The following is a 22,807-nucleotide window of genomic DNA, read 5'->3' as shown; positions in this document are numbered from 1 at the left end:
AACGGTAAAATGAATATACAGTGAATGTCCTGCTGAAGGGTTTCAGGCTGAAACATCGACTGTACTTCTTTCCATAGATACTGCCTAGCCTGCGGAGTTCCTCCAGCATTTTGTGTGTGTTGCTCAGATTTCCAGCATCTGCAGATTTTCTCTGTACAGTGAATTTCTGGTTAGTTTGGTCACATCAGGAACAGTACATTTAGGCCCAATTATATAGTAGACAAACTACTATTTAACTGAGTAACAAATTATGTATTTAAATCAAATACAGAACAAATTTGAACACTACCAGAATCAGGTTTAATTTCAACAGCATAAGCAGTGAAATTTGTTAACTTAGCAGCAGCACTACTGTGCAATACATGATAATATAGAAAAAAATAAGTCAATCAATTACAGTAAATATATATATGTAGATTAACATCAAGTTAAAAATAGTGCAAAAACATAAATAATAGAAGTGAAATAGTGTTCACGGGTTCAATGTCCATTTAGAAATCAGGCGACAGAGGAGAAGAAGCTGTTCCTGAACGGCTTTGAGTGGGTGCCTTTAGGCTTCTGTACCTCGTTCCTGATGTTAACAATGAGAAGAGGGTGTGTCCTGGGTAATGGGGGTCCTTAATGATGGACGCTATCTTTCTGAAGTACTGTTCCTTGAAGGTGTCTTGGATACTACAGTGGCTAGTACCCAAGATGTAGATGACAAATTTTACAATTTTCTATAGCTTCTTTCAAACCTGTACGGTAGCCCCATCCCATACCAAACAGTGATACAGCCTGTCAGAATGTTCTCCATAGTACATCTGTAGAAGTTTTCAAGTTTCTTACGTGATAAACCAAATCTCCTCAAACTCCTAATGAAATATAGCTACCATTATGCCTTCTTTATAGCTGCATCAATGTGTTGGGACCAGATTAGATCCTCAGAGATCTTGACACTCAGAAACTTGAAACTGCTCACACTCTCCACTTCTGATTCCTCTATGAGGATTGGTTTGTATTCCCTCGTCCTACCCTTTCTGAAGTCCATAATCAACTCTTTGGTCTTACTGACGTTGAGTGCAAGGCTGTTCCTGTGATACCATTCAACTAGCAGCATACCTCACTCTGGTACACCTTTCCGTCTCCATCTGAGATTTTGTCAAAAAGGGGTCTATCATCAGCAAATTTATAAATGGCATTTGAGCTATGCCTAGCCACATAGTCACGGGTATAAGATAGCAGGGGGTTAAGCACACATCCTTGAGGTGCACCAGTGTTAGTTGTCAGCGAAGAGGAGATATTAATACCAATTTGCACAGGTAGTGGTCTTCGTCTAGGAAGTTGAGGATTCAATTGCAGAGGAAGGTTTAGAAGCCCAGGTTCCGTAGCTTATCGATCAAGACTGTAGGAATGATGGTGTCAAACACTGGCCTAAAGTCAATGAACAGAATCCTGATATAGGTGTTTGTATTGTCCAGGTGATTTAAGGCCATGAAGAGCCATTGAAATTGCATCTGCCATAAAACTATTGTAGTGATAGACAAATTGCAGTGGGTCCAGGTCCTTGCTGAGGCAGGAGTTGATTCTGACCATGACCAACCTCTCAAAGCATTTCATCACTGTAAATGTGAGTGTAACTGTACGATAGTCATTAAGGCAGCTCACACTACTCTTCTTGGGCACTGGTATAATTGTTACCCTTTTGAAGTACGTGGGAACTTCCAACCAGAGCAATGATTCATTGAAAATGTAGTACCAATACTACTACAGTGCAATGAGACTGTATTTAGTTCTCAATAGTTGGTTTGGTGGTTGTCCATCGTGTCTGATGATGCCAGGAAACCTGTACAGGAGAGTTTTTAAAGTGGAAATGCTGTTGCACTGGGGCAGTTCCACTGTCTTGACCTCAGAAGTCTGAGTTCAGTAGTACAAAGATCGCCTCAACTGGGATCCCCCTTGATTGCAGTGATTGACCTTGACTATTTCTCTGCCACGTCTTGTCCTTCACTCTCCAGAGCATTAAAGAACCATCTTCCTGGCCATTGGGTCTCACTGCAGATCTCATCTGCCCAGCCTACAGGAGCTGATTTCATATGCTAGGACAGGCATGTTCCTATCTCACCGGGCTACCTTCACCTGGCACAGCCCGTCTGTCGAAGTAGTGTACCAGGGTCTGCCCACTGGCGCATGCGAACAGCTACTTGGAGCCACAGGTGAGAGCTGAGTGTACGTGTCACGTTCCTGTGATTTACTGTAAATTAGCCAGGGGTGGTCATGGGGACAAGCTCCCACTACCTACTAAGTGCTCCCAATGGCTTGCACCTCAAATAGTCTCTGATAACAAAGCTCCTGGCCTTCAGGAAGACTGGCAGAACCGTATCTACTGGCATGAGGAGGGGCAAAGACGGGTTACTGGTGGTTTAAACCAAGTCGCTTCTGGCCAATGGGGCTTGTCAGCCGTGGTTGGTGGATCATCTAGAAGAAGGAAAGCACTGATTTCAAGCCTCCACTGCTTTGCATCTATACCCACCATGGGGGATATTTCAGGAGTAAACCCCAAGGGAAAAATCCAGAGCTCTAATCCCTAAGGCAGTCCTACATTGTTGACTGGCAGCTCCTGCAATGCTGCTGGTACCAAATCGTATCGATCTCTGCCTTTCCTTTGGGTTCACCAGATGCATGGAGAGGGGGAGATTGCTACATGAGCAACAGCCTGCTCTCCATATCGTACGGCCCTGGTTTGCACTCCGAGACAGCTTAGACACAATATCCATGGTCGACCCTGGCCAACACAGGCTCAAATTAACAAAATCAGAATAGTCACCTAGTGTAGATATCTGCCTTCATACAATTTTTGGTGATCACATCCAAATCTTAATTTTTATTTAACATTAAAGATGATTGTCAATACCTTCAAATCATTTATTGTTCCTAACTTGTCAAAGTAGTGAAATCATTTCATTTTCACTCCTGGCCATTCTGGCATCTCCAAGCCTGAATGCTTGAGCAAAATAGATCGGAATCGTCTTTCTGCTTATTTCTCACCAATTATCAGAGACTGCTTTTTGGAGAAGCACTCACACAATGGACACTATTTGAAACTGTTTGCTCTAAGCATGATGTAGTGTCTAACAACCGTACAAGTCTGATGTTAGTTAGAAAATGTTCGTCAGCTGTCTCCTGTCACAATTAAACAGTATAGTGTCCCCAATATCTAGTAACCTGAGGAAACGAATTGAAGCAGCGGAGATGTGTTTTTTGAGGATGCAAAGAATATCATGGAGGAAATGAATATCTAACAAGGATGTCATGAACAGAGCAAACACAAAAAGAGAAATAATGTATGAGATCATGAAAAGGCAATGTAACTTCATTGGACATGTGATTAGGAAAAAGGAGGTAGAATGCATGGTAATTATGGGAAAGATTGAAGGGAAGAAAGCAAAAGGAAGGCAAAGGTAAATGATGATGGAGACAGCAGCCAGAGAACTGGAAATGAACACCAATAAATTGATACACTTGATCTGAAACAGGAGTGTGTGGGCCATGGCAGTCAAAGCTCAATCTGGGCATGGCACCTGATGATGATGAAGTGTCTCCAAAAAATGAAGGGAATCCTGGCTACTTTCTCAATTAGATTTTATTCTATGTCCCAAATAAGTGTCTAACGCAATTAACTGATGCCCAATTAACCGTAATCAACTGTACATATGTCCTAATTGCATTTACTGTAAAAATTATGAATAAAGTATGTTTGTACATTTTTAGGAAAAGACAAGTATTGAATAAGCATGGCACTGAACTCCGGAGAGTCATCCTACCATTGCAAAGTGGAGCTAAGCACAGTTTAATGATGTCAGAGTGAGTGTGGAATGAGCAAGCGATAAGTGTGAGAGCAGAAAAGGAAAGAGACTGTGTGGGAAAACACCTGTAGTTTCCCAAGGATCTGAATAGAAAACCCAAAAAGGTGCCAGAAATTAATGTATTATGTGAATAAAACAACCACTATTCACTTGAACATGTATATGGCTTCAACTAAAAATCTATTTCGAAATACATGTGATGGAAATGATTTCAAAGTTAGACTCCATCTGTTCAGGGTTAGTCATTATCCTCTATCCAAGCACCTTCCACTTTTGTTTAGAAGTTGCAGCATTATGTATATAGTTTAAAATGGTATACAGTAACATCTGACAAGCACAGTAAACAAAAGGTAAACTTTAGTAGGCATGCTTATATCTGCTAAACGTCAGCCTACAAAGTGACACCCATGTGAACTGTGTGGCTGCAGCCAGCAGCTCCTCTTCAAGTCAACTTGATACTATTTCATACTATCTTGGCAACAGTGTCAGGCAAAGATCAACAAATGGTGGGAAGCAAATAATGGCAGAGAAGGTATTTTAAGATTTGTACTCCGCAAAAAAATGTTCCTTATACAGAAAGAAACAAATGGTTGCAAAGGGATTAGGGCTGAAAAAAAACCCCATGAAGTATGGCTAATTGATGCTTGCTAAACACATTTCATCCACTTATCACAAAGAACCCCTTGTGATCTGTGTCATTCTTTTAAGCAGCTGTGGTCTCACATTACAGAGTGAATATTGAATTTACACCTTAATATATCAGGTCCAATTTGTGAAAATTTTTTAACCATTGACAGAGAAGGGCAAAAAGCAGCTTTGGCTTACCCACATGGCCTATATGTAAAGACAATGTAACTTTCTTCATCTGCTCGTTCAATGAAAGTAACACACGTGTGCTTCTCCCAGTGTCGCATGGCCTGTTTGAACATTGCCCGCTGGCTACCTAGAGGAGTTAAAACACTCAATGAGAAAGTACATCAGACAGTCAAGCTCAGCAGATACTGTCATTGACTTTATTTTCGATTTATCTGAACAGTACTACAACACAATTTTCTACTGCAAGCAAGAACTGAGTTCACAGTTCATAAGGAAACTAGATTCAAGAAATTAAATTCTTCGTATTAACAAAATATTATTGGTCAACTCGGTTGCCTTTGTGTAAATTTGAAAGGCACTCTGCAGAAACACCATCTATTGGTTGGATTTCAAGCTAACGTCTTTTGGCTTTAACATATCAAAATCATGCCTTACTAAACATTTGTGCAGACACAAGGAAGCAAGTTGCTATCCTGCTTCTAAAGGGGAGTAGGCTACATGGCCCCTCCAACCTGCACCACCATTCATGGCTGATCTTTGACCCCCCTATGGCACATGCCACTTGCCTGATTTAAATCCCCATCCCTTGATTCCCCATAAGTGAAAGAAGATGAAACAATGCTGTCGATTAAATCCTGGATAAAGTGATCATTACTATGTAATGGACACATCTTGCTGTATCCTTGAATGTTATTTCATTCCATGTGCTTGGCTAGCAGAGCCATTTGTCATGAGTCAACTTTATTGTCATTTAACTACATACTTGTATAGCAACAAACAAGGCAACGTTTTTCCAGACCAGGCTGTAAAGCACAGTAGCACACCTATAGCACACAATAACTTAGGGAAATAAGAATTAGATCTACAAATCAATTGCACATAGATAGATAAAGTAAAGTGCATATATTAAATTTTGCAGGGTACAGTACAAATTGTCCAATGGTACTTGGAATGCGATGAGGCAGAGAGTTCAGAAGCCCAATGTCTTGAGTGAAGAAGCTGTTTTCCATCCTGACTGCTCTTGTCTTTATGCATCAGAACATACTTCCTGGTGGGAAAATGTCAAACAGGATGATGGATGGACGGATGGAATCCTTGAACATGCAGTGTTCCTGATAGATGGTAGAGCCACCCCTGTGATCCCCTCGGTTGTTCTCACAGTCCTTTGTAGGGACTTCTGGTCCAATGCTCAAGTGCTCCCATAGCAGATGGAGATGCAATTGGTCAGCATGCTGTCGACGTTGCTCCTGTAAAACGCAGCTAAGGCGGGGCAGTGGGGACAGCCTCACTTGCTTCAATCTTCTAGGGATGCAGAGGGGCTGCTTATTGAGGGAGATGATACTGAAGCACCAGGTGAGGTCACCTGTGATGTGCCATCAGTCTATCATGTTAGTTAGTCTGTCCACACAACACAGCCAGATGATTTTCCTATTACTGTCCTGATCCCTTAGGATCGCCAATAAAATCATTCATGAATACACCAACCGCTCTTCCCACACAAATCTTCTGCATGCACGGTGGTTCCACCACTGCTGTGATCCTGCAATCAAACAGACTACTAAAAGCTGTAACTTACATCATGTGTGTTCAGTAGACAGATTATGTTACTTGAAACCAGTCAAAGAAAATAAATTAAATTTTGTTGTGGCCCAATACTGGTGGTTTTTGTTGTGTTACTCATTGAAGTAAATCCGGAAACAATGTGCTTGCCCTCTTTAATTAGAAATTTAAGTCCAGAAGTAACAGAAATAAATGGCCTATGTCCCAAATCCTCCCACAACATACCAACTATAAATAGTGAATGGAGACTCTGGGATTTAAGAGTAAAACCTAGAAATTAGAAAACTAAATGGCAACTTAACAATAGGAAATAGCTGATTCAATGGCCTTGATCATGAACATTTCAATGAGTTTTTGGATCTCAAGTTGACTTTCCATCTATTAAACAGGCCCTAAATTCTTGGAGCAGCTGCCTCATTGAGTCATTGGGAGATAAAGCATGGAAACAGTGAATCCACGCTGAACATCAACCATCCACTTATGGACACAGAACATTACAGTAAAGGCTCTTCAGCCCACCACACTGTGCCAACCTTTCATCCTACTCCAAGATCAATCTAACCTTTCCCTCTCACATTTTCTACCATCTATGTGTCGATCCAAGAGTTTTTGAAATATCCCTGATGCATTTGCTTCTACCACCACCCTAGCAAAGTGTTCCATGCACCCACCACTTTCTGTGTAAAGAACTTCGTTCTGACATCCCCCTTATACTTTCCTCCAATCACCTTAAAATTATGGCCCTTTGTATTAACCAATTCCACACTTGGGGGAGGGGGGGGAATAAAATCTCTGGTTATCCACTCTATCTATGTCTCTGGCACACCTCTATCAGGTCTGCTCTCATTCTCCTTCACTCTAAAGAGAAAAGTCCTAACTCTTTCAACCTATCTTCAAAGACATGAGCTCTAGTTCAGGCAGCATCTTGGTAAATCTCCTCTGCATTATCTCTAAAACTTCTATATCCTTCCTATAATGAGATGACCACAACTGATCACAATATTCCAAACACTGCCTAATCTGAGCTTTATAAAGCTGCAACATTACCTCAGAACTCTGGAACTCAGTCCCCCAACTAATGAAGGTGAACACACCATACACCTTCTCAACCATCCTATTGACATGTAATATACTGCAATTTTCAGAAATCTATGGACGTATTCTTCTAGATCCCTTTGTTCCTTTACACTATTAGGAAAACTGCCATTAATCCTGTATTCTACCTTCAAGTGAATCACTTTACACTTTTCCAGACTGAACTTGATCTGCCAATTCTCCGATTAGCTATGCATCCTGTCAATGTCCACTGCAAGCTTAAACAACAATCTAAACTATCTAAAATTCCACCAACTTTTATGTCATCTGCAAACTTACTAGCCCACCCTTCCACTTCCTCATCCAAGTTATGTATAAAAATCACAAAGAGCAGGGGTCCCAGAACAGATCACTGCAGAACACCACTGGTCACTGACCTCCAGGCAGAATAGGCTCCATCTACTATTAGGCTCTCTGCCTTCTATTGTCAAGCCAATTTTGAAATCGTACAGCGAAATTTCCCTTGAACCATGTGACCTAGCTTTCTGAATGGGAGAACCTTATCAAACACCTTACCAAAATCCATCCACTGCCCTACTTTCATAAATGTGCTTTGTCACATTGTCAAAGAATTCATAGTTATGCTGATTATCCCTAATCAGACTATGCTTCGCCAAAGCTCATAAATCCTGTCTCTAAGAATCCTCTCCAATAATTTGCTCACCACTGAAGTAAGACTTAACTGTCTACAAGTCCCAGTTATCCCTACTCCCTTTCTTGAACAAAGGAATGTTTGCCCCCCTCCAATTGCCTGGTACTTCTCCTGTGGCCAGTGAGGATGCAACAATTATCACCAAAGGTGCAGCTATCTCTCCCTCGCTTCCCATAGTAAACTGGGATTTATCCTATCTGGCCCTGGGGACTTAACCATCTTAATGCTTTTCAAAAGTTTCAGCACATCCTCTTTCTTAATATCAACATGTTCAGTCTGTTTTATGCCATACACACAAATGTCACTGTCCCTCTCGCTAGTCATTTCTGAAGCAAGGTTTTTGTTAAAAACTTCCCTTACCTCCTCATACTCAAGACAAGTTTCTTTAATCCCTGATCAGTCCCATCCTCACTCTAGTTATCTTCCTGTTCTTTGCATACACGTGGAGCACTTTGGGGTTTTCCTCAGTCCTACTCACCAAATCCTTCTCATGCCCCCCTTCTAGTTCTCTTAAATTGATGCTTCAACTTTTTTTTTTGGTTACGTTGTAATGCTCTATAGAGCCCTGTCAGATCCTTTCCTCCTAAATATTAAGTAAGCTTCTTTCTTTTTTTTTAGAAAAAAATTCTTCACACATTCTCCTCAAAACCCCGAATCACAAACAAAACATAATCTGCAGATGCTGGAAATTCAAGCAACACCCACAAAATGCTTGAGGAACTCAGCAGACCAGGCAGAATCTAGGCAAAGAGTACAGTCAACATCTCAGCCCAAAACATCAACTGTATCCTTTTCCTAGATGCTGCCTGGCCTGCTGAGTTCCTGCAGCATTTTGTGTGTGTTGCTCCTCAAAACCCTCCAAATTCTACCACTCAGATGCATACTAGGGATAATTTCCAGTGGCCAATTAAACCTACCCATCTGCACATCTTTGAGATAGGGAAGAAAACTGGAACATCCAGAAGAAATTCTCAATTGCCAAACCCACACAGGTAGCAACCAAGTTCATGAATGAGCTTAGGTCTCTGACAACATGAGGCAGCCACACGACTAGTTTCACTGCTATGCCACCCTGCATACCACACCTTGATAGCTAGGCCACACTGAATTGCTAATATCTAGAAGAGTGCGCCATTCCCTTTTATCGGCATTGCATAGGTTGATGCATAACCAACAATGCCTCATTTTATTTTGGCAGCATCGTTTTGGTCAATGTAATATCATTAGCCAACACGTAAATGCTAACAGCATTATCAGCTTTATCACTATGCAAAAATGGATAAGGAAATTGGACATACTATATACCAAAATGCCATCATTATAATGCACTGAAGGCAGCTATTCTTTTGAGAGGCTATATTAGTACGAAAAGATCCTGGACTTTGTTCTATGTTCAAAGGCCACTGCCCTCCAAAAGGGCAAACCACCCCCCGCAATTACATGGCCTGCCATCAAAGCTAAAGTCAAAATTTAACTCTGTGCACCAAGGTGTAGGTTTACAAACTAGCGGTGCTAATATTACTATTGTGCCACACGGAAAAGCTGATGATTTCAGCAGTAATTGTCTGAATAAAGAATTCAGATGGCTACCTTATGACATTATGAGAAAAGTGTGGCTATTAATTAGAATGTAGCAGAGAGGTCCAGAAAGTTGGTAATTGGATGTCAGTGAGAAAATATTTGGATAAGTTTTGTCCTCTCAGCAGCAGAACAGCTCATTACCCTGCCAAAGGTGCCACTGTTGAGCCTTTCAGATTACAATTGAATTAACTTAATAATAATTCAGTAGGTTCTTCAAATAATGCATTAATGTTTTAAAATAAAGTGAGTAATATACCAAATGGCAATATGGATCTTTCTAGAACATCCTTTCTAGAATATTCTTTAACAGCAATATTTACCCAATCTCAATTTAAAATATGGGAGAGAAAATATAAGATGGTGAGTAGCAATTAAATCAATATCTGGGAGAGCAATGTGTAATGTGACAAAAAGTAATTTAAAAAATTAATTCCAAATAAACATCAGCAACTCTTACCAGTGAAGTTGCCTCCGATAACATATGGTATAACACCTCCGGGCCAAATTCTCTCAGCGCGAGATGTTGCAGCTCTGGGAACCCTTTTCTTTTCACTCTGTCTTAAGATCTCTGAGTTATTCTTTTCCGTGTCGGTTGTATTTTGATCACTGTCTGGAATTAATTGTTTTTTCATCAGTTTTGTTATTATGAATATTCTCCAACCACAATGTAACAAGTGCACAATAATTACGATTTGTTAAATGATTTTTCAGAACCTGGTTGAAATTGGATTGTATGGTGATAAATTTTCAGTTCTACGTCATTCACAGCGATTTAACAAGGAGTAGGTCAAGTTACAGATAATCTCTGGGTGAAAATCGCAGTTATTGCAATACTGGACCAGGTGCATCATGCACCTATAGTTAAAATTCAAAACAGCACATCAGTACCTTTCTCAGCATCATGTTTATATTTAACAATGGTAACTATTGTGCAGCAGAAATTTCAAGCTGCCCAGTATAAATTGGAATTTTCAACTACAAGCAACAAAAAGTAGTTTGTATTTAAACTTCATTTAAAGCATCACTCTGCTGGCATCAAGACAGTTTACAAGGTATTTTAAGAACAATCTGCCTATCTTCTCAAATCCTCAGAGTGTTCTCAAACTATTAGGAAAACTGAAAAACGATCTAGTGCTTTTCTGGCATATATGATGAATAAACTCTACTTGGGCTTTCAGCCAGGTACAGGTATCGATTTTAAATGACCTTTCAATGACAAACTCTGCCATCTTCATCAGGGATGATGCCTGAAGATGCCTAGTCCTGTGGTACATATACCTCCATCATCCATACCTCCTGATTGCCTAGTCCTCAACCAGTATGTTATGCAGATCAAAAGTAACTTGGGACATAGGTTGGTTGGTGTTTACAGGATTCCCTATGAATGCAGAGTACCGTATATCAGCGAGACACGATGCATTGTGTAAACGTGCAATGAGCATAGGAGTTGCATCCGTTTGGGTTATCCTGAGAAAGTGGCAGTAGCAGACCACCGCATTCGCAATGGCCATAAGATTGACCTTGATGGCACTAAACTACTATGCCGTGCCAGTGGCTTTTGGGACCACCTGGTGAAGGAAGCCATTGAAATAAAACTAGAGGAAAAGAATTTTAACAAAGATCAACATCTCATTCTAAGTAAGAATGTCTTCTCAGGGGACTGTTTTGTCTTCCTTTCTCTTCACCATTTACACCTCGGATTTCAACTACTGCACAGAGTCTTGTCACTTTCAGAAGTTTTCGGATGACTTTGCCATAGTTGGATGCATCAGCAAGGGAGAAGAGGTTGAGTACAGGGCTACAAGTAGGAAACTTTGTCACATGGTGTGAGCAGAATTATCTGCAGCTTAATGTGAAAAAGACTAAGGAGCTGGCGGTAGACCTGAGGAGAGCTAAGGTACCGGTGACCACTGTTTCCATCCAGGGGGTCAGTGTGGACATGGTGGAGGATTACAAATACCTGGGGATACAAATTGACAATAAACTGGACTGGTCAAAGAACACTGAGGCTGTCTACAAGAAGGGTCAGAGCCGTCTCTATTTCCTGAGGAGACTGAGGTCCTTTAACAGCTGCCGGACGATGCTGAGGATGTTCTACGAGTCTGTGGTGGCCAGTGCTATCATGTTTGCTGTTGTGTGCTGGGGCAGCAGGCTGAGGGTAGCAGACACCAACAGAATCAACAAACTCATTCGTAAGGCCAGTGATGTTGTGGGGATGGAACTGAACTCTCTGACGGTGGTGTCTGAAAAGAGGATGCTGTCTAAGTTGCATGCCATCTTGGACAATGTCTCCCATCCACTACATAATGTACTGGGTGGGCACAGGAGTACATTCAGCCAGAGACTCATTCCTCCGAGATGCAACACAGAGCGTCATAGGAAGTCATCCCTGCCTCTGGCCATCAAACTTTACAACTTCTTCCTTGGAGGGTCAGACACCCTGAGCCAATAGGCTGGTCCTGGACTTATTTAGTGGCATAATTTACATAATACTATTTAACTATTTATGGTTTTATTACTATTTATTATTTATTGTGCAACTGTAACAAAAACCAATTTCCCCTGGGATCAATAAAGTATGACTATGACTATGAACTGGAATTTGATTGTAAACAAGGTGAGACAGCAGGAACCTGGTTGGTTGAGGACTAACCAATCAGAAGGGACGGACAATGGGCACGGATATATATACACATCACTAGACTAAGCATGCCCTGATTAAGATGGTGGAGTTTGCCGTCAAAATGTCAGTTAAAATTGATACCTGTACCCGGCTGGAAGCTGAGAAGTGCTTATTCATAATAGCAAAAGCTTTTTGCAACAACTACTGAGAACTCATTCATCAGTTGCCTCAATGGTTATATTGTTTACAGCATTTTTTAAAATAGAAATTTCTACTCAAGGGCAGAAAATACAATAATGGATAGATGAAAAAGAAATAGCACACAAGTGAGTTTTCAAAAATAATATCCTCTCAAATTTTCGCAGGGAAAGTGCCAACACATACTCAGCTTTTCAAAGGCTGAGACACATGACCTGCGGGTGAATTGTCATACTTGCTCCTCTCTGTAGACTGTTCTCAAGTGGAGGTTAAGGTCATGATAATCTCAATTTCCTAAAATGTAGGCCAGCAAGAGAAGCAGTAGGTTGAGGATGATTCCAAAGGCAAGCTTCATCAGTAAAAATAAGACCTGGATTATTCTCCTCAGTATCAACCTGTCTTTACTCTCAGAGATTTGGTAATTAAAGGAAGATATCTCCACGAGCATTCAATGTGATCACTGATACTCTTCACACCAGATGGGAACCTGTTCACATTCCCAATCCATGCCGCAGCCCAGGCACCTCAGTGAACCAGGATGAGGCACAATTGCTGCTCATAACACAGTACTGAATTAATCCCTTATCTAACTGTCTTATTGCAATGTGTTTCAATTTCCAGAAGGAAGACACTTCATTTAAAGCATTTTTGAACTCTGTGCACAATCTACTTTTCTTGGACAAGTTCTATTTAGTTAGTGTTAACAATGGTCAAAAAGTTCAAATACTTTGTTCTGTGAAACAAATTGCACTGACAATCCATACTAATCATTGTTGCTAATGCAACTGAATGTTGCGGGTATCTCTATGTGGATCACAGAATTTCACATAGATTTCAGGCAAGGTTTCTTATTTCAAGCCAATGAACTCCACTGTCAATCAGATAAGAGACAATCTTTGCAGAACTCATACTGTGTTTGTTGAAGCCATTGAATCAGTTGACTAGACCATGATACATAATAGAAAATGAGTAAATAAGTTTCCAAGGAAGAAACAATAACCTTTCATTCTACTTGCAACAAATTAAGTTTTCACACTTCCCTGCTCAAGGAAACACTCTAACACCACCTCGCCATCTCTCACAGCTTACAGCCACACAGATATGAACCTCTGAGACGACAGACACTATTGAGTGGATGCGGCATTTACTGTACTTTCCTTAACCTCTATTTGGGACCTTGCCTTCAGTGAGTGCTATTCAAAGTCTTTCAAGAGCACAGCAAGCAAGAAAAATAATTGCAAGGGAAAAATCACTTTTAAGTCAGTGACAGGCTCATTCATCAGCTGACTTACATGTGCCATGCATCGGGAGGTATTCCCTACTAATTAAAAAGCATCCTCCAGTGGCCAGCAGCAATCCTTCGTCTGTTGAGCTGAAATGCATCCTAATGGCATCTTGAGAAGTGAGACATTATCAATGTGTGGCAATGCCAGCAGCTGAAAGCACAGACTCAGCTCCACTTAAGAAACATCTTAGTAACAGTACATGAAAACAGAGTTACATATTACTCAAAGAAAACATCATCGGAAACCCGATATATTTGTCTTTTAGATACATGCAGTACATTTGCTTCCTTTTCAACACCTTGTTGATGGATTTTGATGGCCAGCGGTGCTCCCCATGGCAACTGGAAGGCAGCTCCTTACCCACAATTCTGTGCTTCTGCACACTTCACTAATTGCTTGATATTCTGAGGCACTGGCTTCGTACTCACACTGCACCCAACAAAGTTTCAGCGCACTAAAAAAGTTTCAATCCATTTTTCATCTAATATTTTAAAGTAGCAAATCATTATATTGGCATTATTAAAGAAAAGACAGTTAACTCATACCTGCTCCCAATCTTAGTATCCGATCTATAAGTTGAAAAACTGCTCCCTTCTTTTTAGAAACTCTATGTTCTCCAGACCCACCTTTAAAAATACAAAAGACAGCAACACTTAGGATTGATATAGAACTGAGTACACTAGATCATTTTAATATAATTCAAGAAAGGAGATTATATTCAAGCTCACAGTCTAGATTCATAAGAATATAGTTGTCTACGGAATAAATTTTGAATGAAATGAAAACCTTGTAACAGTGCAACTTAGCTAATAAAAGCTTTTCCTCTGGTTCAACAGATTATAATTTCACAGTGGCACAGGAACTTCAATGTTGACTCTCCAAAGTAGCTCTGAGGAAGTGCTATAGACTTCTTAGAGGAGATGTCAATATTATACGCCTAACAAAAGGCTCTATTGAAGAAGATCAAGGAACTCCAGTCTCCTAGCCAATACTTTTTCCCTTAGTCAACATCAGCTAAAATAATCTGACTGCCCATTCATCTTATTGCTTATAAGTATTTGTATAGAAAGTCAGCTATATTTGTCTGCTCAAAAATATCAGTTACATCAACTACTGAGGAAAAAGTGCTTTGAGATATTTCAATCTGAAAATGCAAGCATTATTTTATTCAGTTTTTTTTCCCACTGTCTTAGCTGCAGAATCAACTGGACACAGAAAGATTTGTGTAAACTGTAGCGAGCTCAATACATCAGAATCAAATTATTGTATTATGATCCAGGAAAGCTATACGTACAAGTGTGATATATTTGTGGGCATCACACCCAAATAAAAATAACTATTTTTTATAATAGAAAGAACAGATTGACATACATGTAGCAAGTTTTACATCTTTCAAACAGTGATATGAAGAAAGTAGATCGTTAAATGGTTATGGCTGTTGTTGTGTAACACAATGTGGCAACCAATTAATTCAGTCAATTAGCTCTGGGAGGAATCTGTGATGATGTTGGTTTTAGGATGAACTTTGAGCAGGACACCAAGACTGTCATGAGCATAATATGCTCCAGCTGGAAAGGTTGATTGGAATATTAACTAACAGCCTTAGAACTTAGAAGATATCTCAATGCCATATTCTCCCATTTGTACATACTTATTTATTGAGGTACAGCACAGAATGGGTCCCTCCGTCCCTTCAAGCCATGCGGCCCACCAAACCCTGATTTAATCCCAGTGTAATCATGGGACAACTTACAATTCCCAATTAACCTACCAACTGGTATATCTTTGGACTGTGGGAGGAAACCGGAGCACCCAGAGGAAACCCACACTGTCACGGGGAGAATGTACAAACCCCTTATAGACAGCGACGGGAATTGAACCTGGGTCGCTGGTACAGTAAGGCATTGTGCTAACCACTATGCTACTGTGCCACCTGGTACAAGTACAGGTTTCCCCCGCCATCCGAAAGTAGAGCGTTCCTGTGAGATGGTTCGTAAGCAGGAATGTCGTAAGGCGAAGAAGCAATTACCATTTATTAATATGGGAAAATTTTGTGAGCGTTCGCAGACCCAAAAATAACCTACCAATTCATGCCAAATAACACATAAAACTTAAAATGACAGTAACATATAGTAAAAGCAGGAATGATATGATGAATACACAGCCTATATAAAGTAGAAATACTTTTCCACAATCATTGCTGCACTGTTCTCTGTAGCGAAAACCTCACGCAAGCGCACTCGGCAGAAAATCTCACGCAAGCGCTGTTGGCAAAAACACGTTGCAAGCGCTCTCCAGTAACCTTTAAGCTATTAAGTTGCCAAATGATACCAAATAACACGTAAAAATACACAGCTTATATAAAGTAGAAATAATGTATGTACAGTGTAGTATCACTTACCGGAATCGGGAAGACAGCTTGCCAAGCACACTGATGATGGTGTGTTAGGCTGAGTCGTTGGAGTTGGGGTGGTGCAGTGGCCCCCACCCTCCGGGCAGCGAACCGAAGCATGCAGGGGTACAGCGGTAGCCGGGAGGCACCCAGCACATCTTTAAGAAAAAAGTCAAAATAAACAAGCTAATTAATTAGGTGCCGCCCGGCACGTAATTAATTAGCATGTTTATTTCCGCTTTTTTTCTTAAAGATGTGCTGGGTGCCTCCCGGCTACCTCTGCATTCTCTGCAAATCGGTATCTGTCCACGGCCTGGGGTTTGGGGTGGTGGGACATTGGGGTGTCATCTCATTGTCGTCTGTTTCCATTAGGGCAGGTAGGTCATCTTCTTCTATCTCTGCCTGCCTCAATGTCGAAGGTCGAGGTTCGTCGTCTGCTGTGGCTGATGTGGAAGGCTTGCTTGACTGCTTAGCCTCGCGCATTTTTAGATCATACAGTTCTTTGTAAGGACTCAAACCATCCTGCAAATATGCCCTAAACTGACGTATCCTTTCAAAATTAAAGTCGTACTTTATCATTACTCATTCGGTTTCAATTGTTATCCTTTCCTCTTCCAATTGCATCAGCTCTTCATCTATCAGTTCTTGGTCACGGGATGCCAAAACCCCTTCAACATCATCTTCGTCAACTTCCACAAGCCAAACTCACTTTGTCCATACTTCGTTCACCACGATTGAAACGCTTGATTATTTCTAGTTTTATGCTAAGTGAACATCCTTTCAAGCTTTTCCGATACCATAGAACTCATCTTGCTAATGGCTGCTCACAGGCACGTGTTCAAGCAATGCTGGCGAGAATGCCATTTCGTGTGCTGCCTTTTATCGCGTGCTGCTTTTTTTCGCGCGCTGCTTTTTTCGTAACAATGAGAACACCTTCTGTTGTCGAAAACAGGGAACTAATGTAGGTCTTTCGTAACAGTGAGGTTTCATAAAGCGAACGTTCGAAAAGCGGGGGACACCTGTATATGAATTTTTATTCTGTGCTGCAATATGGAGTAATTTGCCCAAGAGAATAAGTTTTTGCCTTTTCCATTTGTTGTGTAAATTGTGCAACTGTTATGGAACCTGTTGAAACGTCATTCTTCATCTCCAATTAGTTCACATTGAGTGTAAATAAAAATTAACAGCAATATTTCTACACATAACTCACTGAACACTGCACATGTAATGTAATTTACACAACCTGAACTAAAGAAAAAAACACTTCAAATCAAAATAATTCTCACAATTTTATGGTATTCATTTACTGTCATCAGAATACACTTTAATTCTTTACATTCTACCATTTCTTTTGACAATTGATTACTTTCTTTGTATCATCACTTGATGATACAAATAATAATAATTCATTATTCCAGGTTTTTTTGCCAAAGAATCTGGACTCTGATAGCTGTTAAAGTACTTCACCTGGGAACTATAATAGATCCAATCATCAATGTCCATAAATACCAAGTACAGTGGGTGTACCAGGCTCAGGGCTACTGGGTCCATTGAGATAAAGAAAATTGGAGCTGTCAAACCTGATGTGCTTTTTATCTGTAGGGTTGCACATTGGCTAAAGCACAGAGGAACAGTATAACAATTCATCAATGATACACTAACACACAATTCCAACATCAAAACTTTTAACTCTCTGGAGCCCTGGTTGAGTTATATGATGCATCACTTTTCAACTGGTTAGGTACTGAAAACTTGGAGAGGCTAGAGTCATACAGAGGTACAGCTCACAAGCAGCGCATTCAGGCCATCTAGTCTAGACCATTTAAACTGTCTAATCCCATCACCCTGTACGGGGACCATAGCTCTCCGTAGCTCTCCATACCCCTACCGTCCATGTACCTATATAAACTTCGCGTAAACGTTGAAATCGAGTTTGCGTGAACCACTTGCGCTGGCAGCTCATTCCACACTCTCATGACCCTCTGAGTGAAGAAGTTTCCCTTCATGTTCCCCTTAAACTTCTCACCTTTCACCCTTAACCCAAGCCCTCTGTTATAGTCCCACCCAAACACAGCGGAAAAAGCCTGCTTGTATTTACCTGATCTACATCTCTCATAATTTTGTATAACTCTATCAAATCTCCTCTCAATCTTCTATATTCCAAAGAATACGATCCCAACCTATTCAATCTTTCCTCATAACTCAGGTCCTCCAGACTCAGCAACATCCTTGTAAATTTTCTCTGTACTCTTTCAAACTTGTTTACATCTTTCCTGAAGGTAGATGACCAAAACCGCCCACAATACTCCAAATTAGGCCTCACCAACATCTTACAAAATGCTGGAGGAACTCAGCAGGTCGGGCAGCGTCTGTGCTGTCCTCCAGTATTTTGTGCGTGTTGCTTTGACCCCAACATCTGCAGAATATTTTGTGTTTACCAACATCTTATACAGCTTGAACATATCATCCTATCTTTTACACTCAATATATTGATTTATGAAGGCCAATGTGCCAGACGCCTTCTTTATGACCCTATCTGCCTGTGGTGCCACTTTCAATGTATTATGGACCTATATTCCCAGATCACTTTGCTCTACCACACTCCTCAATGCTCTACCATTCACTGTGCAAGTCCTGTCAAAGTGCAAAACCTCACACTTGTCTGCATTAAATTCCATCTGCACTTCTCAGCCCATTTTTCCAGCTGATGTAAATCCTTCACAGTCCACTACACCCTTAGCAAATCTGCTGATCCAGTTAACCACATTATCATCCAGATCATTGATATAGATGACAAGTAACAATGGGCCCAGAGCCGATCCCTGCGGCACACCACTAGGCACAGGCCTCCAGTCAGAGAGGCAACCACCTACAACCACTCTGGCTTCTCCCACAGAACCAATGTCTTATCCAATTTACTACCTCATCCTAAATGCTGACCGACTGAAATTTCTTGACCACCTTCCCATGCGGGACCTTGTCAAGTGCCTTACTAAAGTTCACGTAGACAACATCCACTGCCTTGCCTTCATCAACTTTCCTGGTAACTTCCTTATAAAACTCGATAAGATTGGTTAGACATGACCTAACACGCACAAAGCCATGATGACAATCCCTAATCAGTCCCTGTCTATCTAAATACTCATATATTCGGTCCCTTACAATATCTTCCAATAACTTCCCCAAACTGAAGGTCAGACTCACCAGTCTATGATTTCCTGGTTTTGGATTATGAGCCTTTTTTAAACAGCAGAACAACATTGGCTGTCCTCCTGTACCTCTCTGGTACCTCTCCTGTCACTAAGGATGATTTTAATATCTCTGCTGGGTCCCCAACAATTTCTGCACTTGCCTCCTGTAGGGTCCAAGGGAACATCTCGTCAGATGTGGAGATTTATCCAAGCTGATTTGCCTCAGAGCAGCAAACACCTCTTCCTCTATAAACTGTCCATGAAATTGATGCCACTTTGCCCCACTTCTATAGACTCTGTATCCGTGTCCCGAGTAAATATAGATGCAAAGAATTTATTTAAGATCTTCCTCATCGGTTTTGGCTCCACACATGGATTCTGGTCTTCGAGAGGACCAATATTGTCCCTAGCAATCCTCTTGCTCTTAACATATCTGTAAGATCCCGTAGGATTCTCCTTTGCCTTGTCTGTTAGAGCAACTTCATGCCTTTTTAGCTTTCCTGACTTCTTTCTTAAGTGTTCTCTTGCATTTCTTGTACTCTATAAGCTCCTCATTTATTCCTGCTTGTTTATACCTGCTATGCACCTCCTTTTTCTTCTTAACCAGTGCCTCACTATCTCTTGAAAACCAAGGCTCCCTATGCTTGTTATCTTTGCCTTTTATTCTGACAGGCATATACAAGCTCTGTACTCTCAAAAATTTTGTTTTTGAATGCCTCCCACTTTCCAAGTACACTTTTGCCAGTAAACAGCCTGTCCCAATCCACATTTGCCAGGTCATATCTGATGCCATCAAAACTGAACTTCCTCTAATTTCGAATCTCCACCCGTGGACCAGACCTATCTTTTTGCACATTTACTTTGAAAGTAATGGCATTGTCGTCACCAGATGTGAAGTGTTCCCATACGCAAACTTCTGAAGTGTCATCTGCCCTGTCTCATTCTCTAACAGCAGATCCAGTATTGCATGCACTCATTTTGGTATGTCTATGTACTGATGAAGAAAACTTTACTGAGCATATTTCACAAACTATCCCATCTAGTCCTTTTTACAGTATGGGATTCCCATTCAATGGAAAATTAAAATCACCTACCATAACAACCTTATGTTTCTTGATCTCTTGACAAATTTGGTCCTCTGAATCCCTAGGACTGTTGTGTGGTCTGTAATGTAGCCCCAATATCATGGTAATAGCTTCCTTATTTCTCTGTTCCACCCATAACACCTCACTAGTCAAGTTCTCCAGTCTGTTCTGATGGAGCACTGCCATGACATTTTCCCTGACTAGTAATGCCACCCCGCCTCCTTTAATCCCTCCCACTCAGTCCAGTCTAAAACAACAGAGCTCCAGAATACTGAGCCATCAGTCCTGCTCCTTTAGCAACTAAGTTTCACTAATGGCTACTAATGTTGATCCATGCCCTGAGCTCATCTGCCGTTCCTACAATACTTCTTGCATTGAAATATACGCAGCTCAGGACACTAGTCACACCATGTTTAACCTTTTGATTCCCAACTTCGTCTGAGGTTTTACCCTCCCTCCTATAAAACTCCTCAGCCACGTGCTAAACTGTATAATCTTCCTAGTTCTGGCCTCACAAGCGCATCGCACAGGTAACAACCCAGCGATCACAACTCTGGAGGAGCTGCCCCTTAACATGGCACCTAACTCCCAGAACACCCCATGCAGAACCTCGTCACTCATCCTACCCATCTCATTCATTCCTACCTGGACCACGATCTCTGACTGTTCATCTTCCCACTTAAGAATGCTGAGGACTCGATCCAAGATGTCCTGGACCCTGGCACCTGGGAGGCAACATATCATCTGGGAATCTCATTCCCACCCATAGAACCTCCTGTCCATTCCCCTAACTAATGAATCCCCTATCACTACAGCATGCCTCTTCTCCCTCTTCCGTTCTAAGTCACAGAGACAGACTCAGTGCCAGAGATCTGAACACTGAACTCCCCACCAACAGTATCCAAATTGGTAAACCTGTTGTTGTGGGGGATGGCCACAGGGGTACTCTGCACTGGCTCCTTAACCCCTTTCCCCTTCCTGACTGTCATCCAGTTTCCAGTGTCCTGCACCTTGGGTGTAACTACCTCTCTATATGCCCCATCTATCACCCCTTCAGCCTCCCAAATGATTCAGAGTTCATCCAGTTCCAGCTCCAACTCCTGAACACTGTTTGTTAGAAACTACAGCTGGAAGCAGTTGCAGACATCAGAGACACAGGAGGTCTCCCTGTCTTCCCTTATCCCACAAGAAGAGCATTCAACCATCGTGCCCCTCATCTCTACTGTCGTAGCTGAGCAGGTATTAAGAAGGAAAGAGAAAAAAACTTCACCTGGAGATTTTCTTTCCATTGCTTTCTCTGACTGAAGCATCTTTTCGCTGATGCCTTGAAGAGCTAAAGCCTCAAGATCACCACTCTGACTCCATCCATCCACTCCGACGATGGTCACTGTGCTTGTCCCTGCCTTCCTTTAATTTGTTCTTGCTAATCAATATCAAACGCAAACTGGTCACTGGACACTGCCGCAATCCACTGCTGCCTTTTTCTACTTGGGCAGTGGACCCGAGTGAAATCCCTAAGAGCAGCTACTTTTGATGGGAGGGATTTCGCGCCTTCTGTGGAGATGCGATGGCCGAGAAACTCGCAACCCAAACTGGCACTTAGTAGGGTTAATAATCAACTCCTGTTGGCTTAAGAGATCAAAAAGTTTGTGAAGATGGGATTTGGATTCATTGGTGACAAGTATGTCATCCAGGCAAAGAGAAAAGGAAATCCAAGTCTTTTAATACAGAGTCCATCAGCCATTGGAAAGTCTAGGCAGCATTTTTCAATCCATCAAAAGGAGCCACTATTATGGATTTCCCACTGCCCCGCACTTTGGTAAATTCTTATCACCGCTTCATTCCACGAGCTGCTCCCCCTGTAAAGTGTGCTTAAAGGAAATACATCTAATCAAGTGCTTGACTGGTCAGCAGAAATGACCCGGGCACTTGGTGAGACCAAATGAGCTTTTTCTAATGTGATTCTACTGGTGCATCCACTCCCCAACATACCCATAGCCATTACTACTGATGCCTCATTCTATGCCGTGGCCGGTTGCCCAACATGGCCAGCTGTTAAGGCCGCACACGTAGGGGTTGAGACCTATGCAGAGGTCCAGGCTTACAGAACAGCTGTCACAGGCTTGCATTTGGCTGATATTAAGCTAGGGTTTCTGCCCTGTGTGATGTTTCAAACGGTCACCATTACCCCATCGTGCCCGCAACCGGAGACAGACTGTTTTTGACTCCTTTCAGAAGGTCTCACAGAAACTGGTTGTCATAAATTTTGTTTGGCACGGCCATTGCTACCTCTTGACGTCCCTAAGCTGCTTGACCTTGTTGGTCCTCTTCCACCCTTCTGCGGTTTCTTGCGCATTCTTACCATGGTGGACTGAATCACCTGGATGGCCAGAGGTCATCGTTCCAGCATCGACAATAACCGCAGATGCGACTTGGGCGTTCATCAGCACCCGGATTGCTCAGTTTTGCACCCCATCTGATAA

The 22,807-nt window shown here is 41.6% G+C and overlaps 1 protein-coding gene across 5 annotated transcripts in view; it reads right to left on the bottom strand.

Annotated features, from left to right (window-relative positions):
* tll1 (tolloid-like 1) overlaps window positions 1–22,807 on the bottom strand; it is a 414,821-nt gene that overhangs the window by 228,516 nt on the left and 163,498 nt on the right. For 4 of the 5 annotated variants that reach the window (XM_072255927.1, XM_072255928.1, XM_072255930.1 and 1 more), the window contains exons 4-7: window positions 14,202–14,282; window positions 13,663–13,764; window positions 10,007–10,159; window positions 4,671–4,788 (exon numbers count right to left, since the gene is read on the bottom strand). In XM_072255927.1, the coding sequence (XP_072112028.1) occupies window positions 4,671–4,788; window positions 10,007–10,159; window positions 13,663–13,764; window positions 14,202–14,282 (454 nt within the window). The remainder of the gene's footprint in view (window positions 1–4,670; window positions 4,789–10,006; window positions 10,160–13,662; window positions 13,765–14,201; window positions 14,283–22,807) is intronic. The other variant, XM_072255931.1, reaches the window with a different exon arrangement.

The sequence above is a fragment of the Mobula birostris genome, chromosome 4 (assembly GCF_030028105.1).
Source record: "Mobula birostris isolate sMobBir1 chromosome 4, sMobBir1.hap1, whole genome shotgun sequence".
Classification (NCBI taxonomy): Eukaryota; Metazoa; Chordata; class Chondrichthyes; order Myliobatiformes; family Myliobatidae; genus Mobula; species Mobula birostris.
This window is presented reverse-complemented; position numbering and strand designations above follow the sequence as displayed.